Source organism: Xiphophorus couchianus, chromosome 22 (assembly GCF_001444195.1).
Source record: "Xiphophorus couchianus chromosome 22, X_couchianus-1.0, whole genome shotgun sequence".
In the NCBI taxonomy this organism is placed as follows: domain Eukaryota; kingdom Metazoa; phylum Chordata; class Actinopteri; order Cyprinodontiformes; family Poeciliidae; genus Xiphophorus; species Xiphophorus couchianus.
Genome location: NC_040249.1, coordinates 580,397 through 594,749, shown reverse-complemented (window position 1 = coordinate 594,749; position 14,353 = coordinate 580,397). Strand labels below are relative to the sequence as shown.

Genomic DNA, 14,353 nt, shown 5'->3' with positions numbered 1-14,353 from the left:
ATCATGAGCCGGGTCTAGTATCATCTAAGGATGGTCGGTGTATTTGAAGACATCTACGTTGGGAAATTATATTGACAATATATTGTTTTGACAGGTCAGAGAAAAGAGGAAAAAACTGCTGTTATGGTTCTTTGTATTGTGCTGTGGAAATGTCAGCATTTTCGTCTTTTTTTATTGAATATCAAGTTTAACAGAACTGGGCAATAAAGTGGTCCAATTTAAAAATGTTTTTTATACTTTGTGTTCAGCTACACATGTTCTATTATTTGAGATAAATACATATTTTAAAACGAACAAATGGTCTATTATTTGAATTTTATGTATAATTGCAAATTATAAAAAAAATAAAAAATAAAAACGACTCGAAATGACTTGAAATTAAAGGTTCCTGACTTGAGACTTGACTCGACTTTTGCCTGTCTTTACTTGAGACTTGACTCGACTTTTGCCTGTCTTTACTTGAGACTTCACTCGGACTTGAGGACAAAGACTTGAGACTTACTTGAGACTTGCAACACAGTGACTTGGTCACACCTCTGCCTAACATTATATATTTATATAATGTATGGTCTGAATTAAACATTGCGGTGTGGAACTGAAAATCATTAAAACAGAATGAGTCCAATCTTTATCTCATCACCTCTACAAACTCTGTTTCTGGAGGACATGTGACCTTTTGACCCCTGCAGGTTCCTGGTCCTTAGCTCCTCCCACTCCAGGCTCATCATGAGAACAAGAGGCGTTTAGGTTCACAATGAATAAGTTTGTCACAATAAGCAATTAATCATATAATCACATAATAAATTAAAATGAGCTCAATAATTTTCATCCTTTTGTTTCATTTGTTTTTTTGAAGATCACATTTTCTTTACAAAGAAAATTATCTTATTTGTGGTTTTGGTTGTGTGTGGTTTTTATTTTCCTTTTATCAACTGTTCTCCATTGTTGTTTTATTTAGCATATTTCAAATATCTTCCATTTCTTGGGTGAAGTATTCTTTACAAAAATATTAAGGCTTGTTGGTCTTTGAGAGGGTGAATTTGCATAATTGTGCTATAATCAACACATTACTTAAAAATGGTTTCAAAACAACAATATTAGTGTTTATCACAATAATTTATCAACCAACAAAATTTGTTTCTGTGACAGGCTTAGGAATCCATATATTATATTTTAATCCAGTGTTTCCCAACCCTGGTCCTCAAGGCTCACTGCCCTGCATGTTTTAGGTATTTCCTTGCTTCAGTCCAAAGCAAGAATCAGCTTGATGTATATGACACAGTATATAACTGTGTCATATACAATATGCAGCAAGAACCAGCTACATCTTCTGCTGATTTCAATTGATGACTGATTAACAGGCGTTTGTTGAACTGCAATCAGTTGAATCAGGCACATTAAAGCAGGGAAACCTCTAAAACATGTCGGACAATGTGCCTTGAGGACCAGGGTTGGGAAACACAGTATGCTTAGAATCCATATTACATGTAAAATAAATATGTTTTAATCATCATATACTCTAATTCATATATTATGTTTAGAATCAATACTACTGGTGATTAAAAAAAGGAAATTTGTTCGAAATGTAAGTAAAGAGACTTTAATAAAAATCTACCAAAAGCAACAGAAAAATTAACAGCTGATACAGGGTTAGTGTCCAACATGGCCCCCTGCTGGTGGACCATGGAAGTGTTGATGAGGTCAAATGCGTCTCATTCCAGCTCCACTAGCAGGTCTCCTTCCCCCACCGTCTCTCCGGCGTTACAGTGGACACTCTTCACCTGTGGGCAGAGAGGAGCGGCTGATCAAAGGCTCTCCTGCTTTAATTCAGATTCCTGAAACAAACGGACAAGCTCAGCAGAAAGCCCCGGGGGGGGGGGGCGTTACTATGGTTACCTTTGCTTGCCTGGAGGCTGTTAAACTGTTCTGCATCTTCATGGCTTCAATCACACAGATCTCCTGACCCTCTGCAACCTACAGAGGGAGCATCCATTAATGCCTGACCACAGCCTCATATGTAAAGTGGATCGGCGCGACGCCGAGTCTCTACATTGGATGAGTACTTCTAAAAATGAAAATAATACTGAACATGTTTTCACATTAATGTAACTCGGCAGTAAACAGATTAAAAACGGCTTTGATTTGATAGATAAAATAACATCTGTCTTGAAGTTTCTACTTATTTTGTCCTCTGGAGTTTAGAGGGCCGTAAAAATACTTGTGGCGTGCCGGATTCCGCCCCGGGCCTTCAGTTTGACACATTAGAGCCGTTACCGTGTCTCCAGGCTTGACAGACACGGCCACCACTGTTCCTGGCATGGGAGAGCGCAGGATGCTGCTAGTGTCCTCTGACACCTTCTCTGGCATGTAGGAGTCCAGCTCTGCTGCCCGCTGGGACAGAAGCCTGAGCTTAAACTAAAAACACAAAACACACACACACCTGAACACACAAACCTGGCTATGAAGTCACACACAAGCCTGTTCGCTGGCTCAAACTTTTTACATGTGCTATACTTAGAAACCATTACAAATATTTCCATTAGGGCTGGTGATGTTATGCGATTAATCTACAAGGTTTATCGAGTTAATATTACGTAATGCAGATTAATCGTATTCCCCGTTTTGACCCGAAAGCCTTTCTCCAATGGAGAGTGAAAAGATAAGCGAGGAGAGTCGGCTGCAAATTTTGCTTTAAAAATCCCGGCGATGGACGTTTGGATGAAACCAAGCCGGTACGTCTACTTATTGCAATGATTAATTATCCTTCCACCAAAAAAAATGGTCATTTCCAGCCAAAAGACTTCTTTTAAACATTCCAGAATATAAAAACCTGGAAAACTGAGGCGCTTGGTTTGAGACAACAGGAGATTTTCTTTAGCATTTTTAGGACAACACACATTTTTACATTTCAATTTTACAGAGTTAAGAACGGTGATTAATCATTAATCGCAGTGCTACTGTGTGACTAATCTGATTAGGCTCTTTAATCAATTGACAGCACTAATTTCCATCCATCCTGTAGTGAAGCCGCATCATTTCCTAGTTTCTCCGGCTCATTCTGCTCCAGAATCTCCTCCTGTCAGGCATCATGTGTGTTTTCAGAAATGACATCACAAAGCTTCCTGCTAGCATGCAGTCTTACCAGTGAGCCCATGTACTGCAGAACTATGGTTCCAGAAGCGTCTCTGGACAGACACTACAACACACACACACACACACACACACACACACACACACACACACCAAATGTCAGCTGAGAAACGACGTCACATACAACCAGCTTCAGTGCGGTGAAAACAACCTGGAGGTGTTACCTGGAGCATCCTGTCTGCACCGTTAACAGAGACTGGCAGCAGGGGGGAGGCCAGGTTCCACTGCCCACACACCTCCACCGTCCCTCCATCAGTCTTCACCTGTAAGGTCAGAGGCCACATGTACCAGAACTATTCACTTGTTTTTATGTGAATTAACATGCAAACGGAGAGGAGTTACACTTTAGCAAAGATGCACCAATCCGATATCAATATCCGTCCCGATATTAAAAAAAGAAAAAATTTAAACCAGGTATTGTGACATTGTGCCAGATCCATAAAAGAATCATCTTTTCAGTCTAATCCTATGCTTTGTGCTCTGAGCGACACTATGCTTTATGATTTATTAAACATGACATTTAAAACTCCTAATTGCACTTTCTGAATCATTTGAAAGATTTGTTGCAGCTTAATTTTTACATGACCAAGGTAGCCAACCTATCATTTTTATCAGTTTAAGTTTATTTATTTTACACTGGCTGCTACATTCCTAATTGCCCTGACTGAGCAAAGTTGTGTTATTTTTCCACATTTGACCAAGCTTGGGAAGCTTTTGGTGTATTTAAGGTGCTGTACTGGGGCAGAGTTATCAAATAAAGTTGTAACTTATGATTAGATTAATGCAGTTTCTTCTTTTTTACTAAACCTCAGATGTTGGTATCAGAAGTGGATTGGTGCATCCCTAGATTTAAGGTGTATAGTGTGTTTGAAATGCTGAGTATTGTCCATTTGATGTTTCTTCTTCTGTGGGCACCAAACTTCAGAATACTAGTTAGAACATCCACTAGTTAGACTAAAATAACTAGCACCACACATGAATGCACCTGCTGCCTTCTCTATCCAGTACTTACAGTGAAAACATCGCCTGACTTGGTGATGTCCACCTGGTGGCGCTCTCCCCCCAGCTCCACACTCAGCTCCCAGCAGCTGCACTCCAAGGGAGCAGATGACACCCTGCAACATGCCAGGGCTGAATTATGAATACATCTCATGTAACTCTCTACATCCATTGCTGATTTAATTTTTGATAATTTAAATCAAAGCTTATTTGCGTGACATTTTAATTTTTTTGTAATTTAATTTAAACACCACAATTCCACAATTGTGGTGTTTATTTACATTAGCAGAATATAAAAGATTTGCGCACATATGTAATGGAAAGTTCTGCTGTTAAATGTTGAGGGGCAGAAAACACTAAACCACTTCTGCATAAAACAACGCTCAAAAATAAAACAGTTTGCTGATCCAGTTTCACATTTCCAGGTCACAGGTTCCTTCTGGTTCTGATTCAGGTGTAAACCCAGAAACCCAGGTCAGACAGCGGCTAGCATGTAGCATGTGTAGCCATGGTTACCTGAGCGGACCCAGGATGTTATGTGAGCGGAGCTGAGCGGTGATGTACAGAGCTGCCGCTGAGGCCAGCAGCTCCCTGCGGCTCTCTGCGTCCAGCTGGTGACCTTTGAACCCGTCAGGGTAGACCTCAGGCAGGAAGTTTGTGCTGATGTCACCGGAGATGAACCGAGGGTGGGTGATGATCTCCCTCAGCAGAGGGATGTTGTGGGTTACACCTGAGCACACCAGACCAGAGGTGTTTAAAGGAGCAGACCGGCCCAGATGCTGATGCTGCCGCTGCCGACTCTACCTCTGATCACGTAGTGGTCCAGAGCGTCCTCCATCCTGGACAGAGCCTCGGCTCGGGTCGACCCGTAGGTGACCAGCTGCAGACACAGAACGGATCAGTTACTGCTCCGCTTCAGAAGATCACTCAGAGGCTATGTGTGTGTTTTTCCAATATCCGTCACCTTGGAGATCATAGGATCATAGTAGATACTGATGTCACTTCCTTCCTCAATGCCGCTGTCCACCCGGACCTGATGGAGAACAGATCCGGTTACTCAATGCTCTCACTGGGGAACCAGGAAGTCACAGAGACAGAGAGTCGTCCAGGCAACCAGGAAATCACAGAGACAGAGGGTTGTCTAGGTAACAAGGAAATCACAGAGACACAGGGTCGTCCAGGTAACCAGGAAGTCACCCTGACAACAACAGAAACTTACGTTGCTGAGGTCGAGAGGCTCCTGGTACTCAGACAGCCGTCCAATAGAAGGAAGACCAAAGGACTTGTAGGGGTCCTACAGGAAAACAGGCAGTAAGATGAACAGCTGCTCACCCAGCAGAGCTCAGCACTAGTCCAGTGACTTTAACCAGCAAACTAACAGAGTGGATTCATAAACTTAATATGACCAGTTTTATAAGTCAGACATACATTAATATGTCTCACTTCTCAAACCAAGCAGGATGTGAGCGTGTCACTGATGTTATGCATAAAGTGTCTTTATTGCATTTTGGTCTCATGTGTATTTGTTAAAGGTCCAGAGGTCCAGAAACCCAGGATTTAGTTAGCCTGAATCAAGAAAAACAGAGAACAACTGACTGGAGATTTGGTTGGATTTTTTTTTTTATTAATAAAGGATATAGTTAGTGGCTATATGAGCCAATCAGCAGCCAGTTCTGTGATGACCTCAGAGGTCCAGAGTGTCACTGACCTCTGCGTAAACACGGCTCTCTATGGCCCAGCCGTTGATGGGGATGTCTTTCTGCTGGTGCTGCAGCCGGTAACCCTTGGCGACCCGGATCATCTGCTCCACCAGGTCCAGACCCGTGATGCACTCAGTAATCGGATGCTCCACCTGAGGTTAAAGGTCAAACAGAGGAAATATCAAGACAACAGAATAGTACTTGTTAAACATTCACTTTAATATTGGCCCAGAATAACTGAACCACAGGTTAAACCACAAACAAAGTTTTTCCTCTCAACATTCATTGATCCTCCTTGTTTTTATGTCTGTGGAGCTCCAACCAGAAGCATTACAAGAGCAGACAGAATGGGAAGCTCCTCCCACTGAACCAGAGTGGACTTACCTGGAGTCGCGTGTTCATCTCCAGGAAGTAGAAGTTTTTCTGGGAGTCCACCAGGAACTCCACAGTTCCAGCAGAGGAATACTTCACAGCCTTGGCCAGCTGCACCGCCTGCTCCCCCATGGCCTGCCGCGTGTCTGCGTCCAGGAAGGTACTGGCGCGAGGAGAAGGACCCGCAGCTTAGGATCAGTTCAATCATTCAGATTTTATACATATTTAGGGTTTAATGTTAGGATGTCTTCTGAGGAGGTCCAGAAGTACATCGTAGTTCTGCTATTCCAAACCTCATGCTGGCTGTATAATGTATGTACATAAAGAATAAAGTTACATACATGCTATGAAAATATCTATATTTCAGCCATGTTTCTGCCTCCCTTTCAGCTGTGAGTGTTGCCATGTTCAGGTTACACAGCAAAAGTCAAAAACACAAAACACACTGCACATGTCAGGCCTTCCGGCTGGAAATGATAGACTGCAAAAGAGCTGAAGGGATAGATAGTTGAAGATCCACACAGAAAAATACAGTGATTCCTAAATCCTGTTTAACTCCAGAACCTGGTGTGAAACAGAACCAGCAGTCCTGGACCCGATGACGGAGGCCCACTGACCTGGGAGCCTCCTCCACCACCTTCTGGTTCCTCCTCTGGATGGAGCACTCCCTCTCATTCAGCCACAGGGCATTACCATGCTTGTCAGCCAGCACCTGCAACACACACACACACACACAAAAGTTTTGCTTATTGAACCCATCATGACCTTTCCAAGCAGTAGCCCATCACAGGTCAACCTGTAGACATCTGAGACTAGAAATGCGCCAATCCCCTTTTTTCACTTCCGATACCAAAATCGATATATGAGGTTTGGCATTATACAAACATTATATTTTACATTATAAAAAAGCACCAAGCATAGAATTAGACTGAATAGATCTGATCTTATGCATCGGGCACATTGTCACAATACCTGATCTAGAATTGTTTTCAATTTGGGGACTGACACAGATATTAATATCAGATCAGTGCATCTCTATCTAAGACACAACGCTCTAGGCAACAAACAGAACATTTACAACAACGACTTCTATCTAAATACAACTGGCTGCAGATTGATTAATCATACATAGAAAACAAGAGGATTTAAATTTTATTAAAGTGTCCACACACCCTGGCATCCAGCAGTTAGACGTCCTCATAGTTTAGGTGCAAAACCAAAAAGTCCACAACTGTGCATACCATGAATATACCATGACTATATAGCAGGTAGGCATAACTGATATGAATGGAAGACAATGAAAAAATGAAACCTGTCCTGGTGACATCTCTTATTTTCACCTGATCACTACTGAGCTATGGGAGAGTAACGGCTGCTTACCTGGATCTCTATGTGTCTAGGGTTGTCTATGTACTTCTCAATCAGCAGCCTGTCGTCCCCAAAGCTGGACGCTGCCTCCTGGGATGAGAAACGGAAACCTTCCCTGTGAGGCACAACATGCAGCACACCCATAAGCAATTCTAACAACTGCTTATAGCTAAAGTTGGCTTGTATTTAACAGCAGTGTGTTTGTTGCCGCCGTGCGAGGCGTTCACAGGACCGTACCGCGTCTCCTCATCGTTCCAGGCTATCCTCATTCCCTTTCCTCCTCCTCCAGCCGACGCCTTGATCATCACAGGGTACCCTGGGAACAGAACACGGCAGAACCTGGAAGAACGTCCACCATTCCACTCTCTTTACTCACAGCTACAGGACATGAAATGTTATGAACTAGTAAATCCCAATTCCAGGCTCTAGAGTGGTGTCTGTGCCACTGCCTGACTGAAAGAGCTCTCACTCTGAGGACCAGAACACAAAGAAACCAACTAAACACATGCTGAGGAATGAGTCCATCAGTCAGAACTGATACGCAACTCTTATAATTAGTTAGTACTAAATGAACTAAAGGGTGAATTAATTTGACTCCTGTGTAGACAGATGTTGTCTTTCATGTGCTAAAGTCACATTTTAACAAAGGTAGTTACCCATTTCACAGGACTATCCACAACCCTGAGTTTTATGCCTGCAGGTTTTTCTGTGAATGTCTGAAGACACTAAAATACCTAAGCTGATTTTTGATCAGTCTGGAGTTTCGGCTCCAACATTCCTAGATGGGATTTGCAACTTTGGATTGTTCTACGGACTAGACACCCGTCTCCTGTTCCACAAACTCCAGAGGTGAGCAGAGAACAGTTTGAAGGAGGGGTGTCCACAGTGTGGCAAGACAGCCATTTGTGGCCTTCGAAAGGATTTTGTTTGGAACCAGATCATAAGTCAAGACTGCTTAACAATTTGTCCAACAAAATAGACAACAATTGATAATCCAAGATATTTGGAAATGGTCTCTTTTTCTTTTAATAAGGTTATTGTTCAAAGCCCTTTTTATGTTTTGGATCTTTAATTATATGCAAATTTCATAAAAGTCTTGCAGGTAGAACTTGGGGGGAAAAAAGAATCACAAGCTCAGTTTTGCATGTTTTATTGAATGAATTTTGCCAATAGTCATAATTTGCCGGTTTTGGCCCCCTGGGGCAAAAAATTGGACACCACTGGTTTAAGGAGAGAACCAGAGTCAGATCATGATGAGTCGGTCAGTGAGAACAGGGAAGACTCACCGATTTCCTGAGCGATCTTCACAGCTTCCTCTGCAGTCTGTGGAGTAGAGAGAGGTGGGCTTTGGTTAGCAATGAGAAACCAAGGTCAAGGTTCACCTGCAGCTGCAGGTCTAGCTTGACCTGAGGGTTCTGATCCATTAGCCCAGATTTGCTAAGCGGAAAAGTCTTTAACATCTGCCAACAGCAGCAGGCAGAGCAGACAGAGGCCACTTGGACAAATACATTGATTTTATATAGCATCAATATTAAATGATAATAAAAACATTAGATATATTTCTGAGTTTTTAAACAACCTGTTTAACAATGATGTTGAGAAATAAACAACTTCAAAGTGATAATCAATTATGTGATTGCAGTGAATTTTGGATGATGAATGCCTTCCTGCTGGATTCTGCTCAGTCTTTAGTTCTAACATTTTTCACTATCAGATGCAGACTGAAGTCCTTACACAGAAAACTTCACCAGTTTAAATAATAAACTGAAGTTTGACAGATGTTTAATAACTGTGTGATTAGATTGGAATGACTATGAGTTTTGATTGTTTTTCGTTTTGCAAAGTGCCTTCAGACAGTCTGTTCTATGAATTGGCGCCATACTAATTGCTAAGTATCCAAGTACTTAGCAATTAGTATGCTAAGATTACAGAGTGGACCCCACCGTAATCCTATGAAATGCCTCTTTATTTTAATGACACAGATTATTAAGAATCAGAGGAGGACAGAACGAACCCAAAACCACCTGAGGGAAAGTTAGTTCTTGTTTTTATTAGTTAAATATTTAACTGTTAAAAGACCCAATATGATCTAAAATAATACATAAACGATGGGTATTATTTTAATACTTCGGGTCTCGTGTAACAGTGGGTGACCTCTGTGTAAAGTTGGGTTCTTTTTCACCATCAGTGACCTCCCACCTTGACAACTCCATCAAATCCTGGGATAGTGTTGACCTTGGCAGCCTTAGCAATCAGCTTGCTCTCAATTTTATCCCCCATTGCTTGTATCGCATGAGTGTCTGGACCGATGAATGTTACACCTTCTGCAGCCTACCAACAACAGAAAAAAAGTTATATTTCACAACGGAAAACTACTGAGAGCACAAAGTGAAAAAAATAGCATAACCTAAATCATCCAGTGTATTCTGAAACATCATCCCTTCCTGTGTCATCAGCAATCCTACTGAGTTCAGTCATGTGTCTGCAGAGTAATGAGCAGAGGACTGAGGACGCGTCCTTGAGGAACCCCTAATGGCTGGGTTCCACCGAGTGGCTGAACACAGAGCAGGATGACATCATTCAATGACCTCACCGTTCTGTGTTTCAGGAGGGAAGCCTGGTAGAAATATGTTTGGAGAGGTCTTGTGTGTTTTATATTTTAGAAAATGGACAATGGACACACAGACTGTGTATGATTTGGCTTCTAACCGCACCCGATCCCAGTTCTTCTGACTTTGGGTCTCCATGCGCTCATCCATTCTGAACATCCTGGATGAGGATCAGTGGATTTCCCTTTATTTTCCTTAAAGGGAAATCCACTAGCTCTTACCTGCACATAACCACTCTAGTCTGAATCTTAGCACATGCTTTTTTTTTTTCTTTTTTTTCATTTTTACAGAAAACACAATGCAAATAAATGTTAAAAATGCAACAATGTGCAGAAGTAATTTCTGCTGTGCTTTTTCTTGAAAGAAATGGTATGCGTTTTCCAGGAATACAGTGCCATTTTATAGCACAATCAAGTAAGCCGTTATCAAAATGCTACATATATCAAACATGACTTCAAAGAAATTTTACTTTCTAATTTAACACCTTGAAATTGGGTCTCTTCCTCTTTAAGAAGCTCCTGCTATTTCTGAAACCCCGCCTTCAGGAAGTCATCACAACATGGCTCCTCTATAAACGTTTAAAAACTTTTTTACCAGCGTTGCACTGAAAAGTAGCTCTTATAATGAGCTCAGCTCATGCACAGCTCCACCATATGTTTGCTAATTGCTGCTGGCTAGTCTGAAGGAGTTGAGCGGGGAAGAGCTGCTCTCTGAGGAGGAAGCTGGGAAGCTTGGAGGCCTGAAGACGGGGCAATCAGGCACAGCCGAGTGGTTGCCATGGAGATTAAAGAATTTCTCAAACATGCATGAAAGAATCACAGTAACACTCCAACTACGTTTTTGATGAGGGAAAGTCATAATTATGTGACAAAAAGCTCAACAAAGTTGATTTTACATGATACGGCTGCTTTAACCACAGCCTCTTTGTGCATCTAAATAAGAGCAAATTGAATCAGAGAATTTTCCCTAGATTGGACAAAAAACTGAAAGTTTTTCCAAAGGCACCACAAAATGAATCTCTGTGACCGGAACTCACCAGGCGCTTTGCAAATTCCTTGTTCTCAGAGAGAAATCCATACCCAGGATGAACCTTAAAACAGAAAAAAAAACAGTTTAACATTCAGATTCAGGCTGATCATTGAGCCTGAGCTTAGTTTAGACTCGAGCTGTGACTCATGGGGAACACCCATAGGAAAAGCTGAAGACATAAAAAAGCTCACTGCTTGTGCTCCAGTTTGCCTGATGGCCTCCATGATGGCCTCCATGTTCAGGTAGCTCTTCCCAGTAGGAGCAGGGCCAACACACACAGCTTCGTCAGCCATCTTTACATGAACCTGGAGACACACACGAACAAATCACAAAAACCACGTCATCATCTGTCAGGACAGATGTTTGGCTTGCAGCGTCTGAACCAAAACCGAGAGCCACTGATGCTGCTGCTGATGATGATGATGACACAGACACACAGAGAGAGAAGAAGACTCACAGCACTGGAGTCAACATCACTGTGAACAGCTACAGTCTGGATGCCCATCTTCTTACACGTCTTCATCACCTGGAGAAAAACACCACATGTCTAAACCAGCAAATAGGAAATTTACACACACCAGGGGTATTTAGTAGCTTTGCTAATTTATCTTCCAAATATTATTTACCCAGCATACATTTGAAAATTGCTCTTATAATCCACATTAGCAAGATAAGATAATAAAGATTAAACATTTCATTTGAACGCCAAGACGCCATCAACAGAATACAATCTTCTTCCTTTTGTGCTCGTCTTAGCCTGATTCAAAGTAAAGTTGAGCATAATAATTTTTTTATTTCTACACTTTCTGCAATTTACCCGGATGTTGTAAAGCATATTATGGGATGCCCGTGTCAGTAAAATGTAACCAAGCATGACAGAGAAAGCAGACTAAACATTAAAGCCTATTGTCTCTCTCACCCTGCAGGCTATTTCTCCTCTGTTGGCGATGAGGATCTTCTCAAAGGTCTGGAGAAGAAAAGCAACAGGTCAGTAAATGAACACAGCTAATCTTGGGTCACTTGAACGCAACATCTGCAGCTTTAACCCTTCGCTGCACCTCAACTTTCTGTCTCCCTGTGGAAACAGGGAGTTCACAGCTCTATTATCAGCAGCTCTACGTAAAAGTAACCTATGCATGAATGAATATCAGCAGAACTACTACTGCATGTCGCAACTGAACACAACAAAAAGCAAATTCCACTGGGCTTCTGGGTGACTATTTCACAGTGGAGAACATGGTGGGGTGTGTAAACTTTGGGCTAAGAAAGCTCTGCTCCACTTTTGAACATCATAATCCATGTTTTTGTATTGAGAATAAAAACCAAAACACTGAAGAGTTTCTCTCATGTGCTGTCAGAGTGGAACAGAGCAGAGGAAGAAACCCAGCTCACCTTCTCATTGGGACTGATGGCAGTGGAGTACTGAGGCCTGTGGGTTTCTGCACAGCACCGGGCCTGGCATGGAGCAGACTGCAACACACACACACACACACACACACACACACCATGAGGGTTCTGCTTAGAGTGGGTTCCCAGATGATGGAACCCTTCCACCTCACAGAAAAGTCCTCCCTGACGATTCCCCCACTCGGCTCCTTCAAACTAGCATGCAGCAATCAGCAAACACCTGGTGGGACTGCGCATCTGCTGAGCTCATTATACAAGCTGCTTCTCAGTGCAAAGCTGGTAAAAATGTTTTTAAAGGACTAACAGAGGAGGAATGTACTGATGGCTTCCTGAAAGTGGAGTTTCAGAAAGAGAGTTTTTAAAGAGACATTTCATCTCCATAATTGGAGTATGTTTTATTTCACATTTTCTTAGTACTGAACCTGGAAATGGCAGCATGTCATTACACACTTAAAGTGCATTAAAATATTTTCAAACCCAACATGTGGTAGCTTGCTACTGCTAACTTTCCAAGACAAAACTTGGTACATTTCAGAAAATCATTTTAAAATAACTGCTGTGTTCAGCTTTCTTTCCCACCAGACCTGTGTATGTTTCCTACTGCTCTCCCCTGTTTCAGCCAGCTGTGGACCAGATGAGGTGCATCCTCTACTGAAACTCGCTTTCCTGCATATTATCCTGCATTGATTATCTCAACAGAAAGAAGGACGCAGTTCACACTGAATCAAATGAAGATGTCTTCAAGTTTCAGTACAGGTTTTCTGCTTTTTTTGTGTGTGTGTGCCTGATTTACACTTCTTTTTTTTTTTAAATCTAAGCTTTATTCTCGAACAGGCAGGGTTGCTCTGTAAAACCAGCTCCCACACTGAAATGTCCAGGTTAATAGCTGGTGCCAGTGGTCATGATGTTATGCTCATTAGTGTAACGGGCACAACAGCCGCTGCCCACCATCAACTACTGGAGTTTAAAGCGTTAAATCTTTGTGGCGGAGCAGACCGCTGCGGTTCTCGAGGTGCTTACTTCCGGTCGGACTGAGCCTCCACACTGACCCTGTCACAGTCACTTAGTGGAAAACTCACCTTCACGGCAAACAGCAGCCTGTCCAGGAACACTGCCTGTCTGTACACCGCCATGTTGCCCAGGTTTCTCTTCTTCTCTGAGCTTTCTCAGAACCTACATTACTGCCCCCTCCTGGACTGAGCTTCGAAGTGTTCAAACCCGTCCCTCCATCGGCTGTACCCGCTCAGCCTTGGGGAGGAAAGTCGGGAGCACGGCAGGTGACAGCCAGGGGCAATTAAAATTGACATTCGCTAGCTGTTTTTTGTTGTTGTTGTTGTTGTTGTTCAGGTGAATGATCCTGCACACCCTGTTCGATAAATTAAATAAATATAACATGGGAAAAGTTTAAGTGAATAATCATGGTATCATTTTTTTAGGTAAAAAACTTAATTTTTTTAACAAGGTGTGAACACTTTTGAGGATCAATGTATCTGTTGGTGTAGCAACAGATACACTGAAAGAAAACAGAACAGAACTAAACAGCCAGACTGAGTTGTTGGCCACATACAAGGGTAGACTTCACTTATTTTGGAATTATCTCGTTTTTCATCTCTAGTGGATAGTTTTCCTTTGCTTCAGTCTACAACCTTTGTTTCCACTTGTTATGGACCAAGTTCCAGCTTGTAAATGTCCATTTCTATCTGAATAAATATTTGTACT

The 14,353-nt window shown here is 42.1% G+C and overlaps 1 protein-coding gene across 1 annotated transcript; it reads right to left on the bottom strand.

Annotated features, from left to right (window-relative positions):
* Window positions 1-1,584: 1,584 nt before the first annotated feature.
* On the bottom strand, window positions 1,585-13,874 carry pcca (propionyl-CoA carboxylase subunit alpha). The gene is made up of 23 exons (XM_028007249.1): window positions 13,714-13,874; window positions 12,620-12,697; window positions 12,147-12,194; window positions 11,685-11,753; window positions 11,419-11,532; window positions 11,235-11,288; window positions 9,789-9,920; window positions 8,876-8,912; window positions 7,827-7,905; window positions 7,602-7,704; window positions 6,839-6,933; window positions 6,234-6,384; window positions 5,858-6,001; window positions 5,369-5,443; window positions 5,114-5,182; window positions 4,954-5,029; window positions 4,666-4,879; window positions 4,163-4,265; window positions 3,315-3,413; window positions 3,143-3,196; window positions 2,275-2,415; window positions 1,897-1,974; window positions 1,585-1,781 (listed from the first exon to the last, which is right to left on the bottom strand). The coding sequence occupies exons 1-23, from the start codon at window positions 13,765-13,767 to the stop codon at window positions 1,713-1,715; spliced, it is 2,136 nt and encodes a 711-aa protein (XP_027863050.1). The 5' UTR covers window positions 13,768-13,874; the 3' UTR covers window positions 1,585-1,712.
* Between the last annotated feature and the right edge of the window lie 479 nt (window positions 13,875-14,353).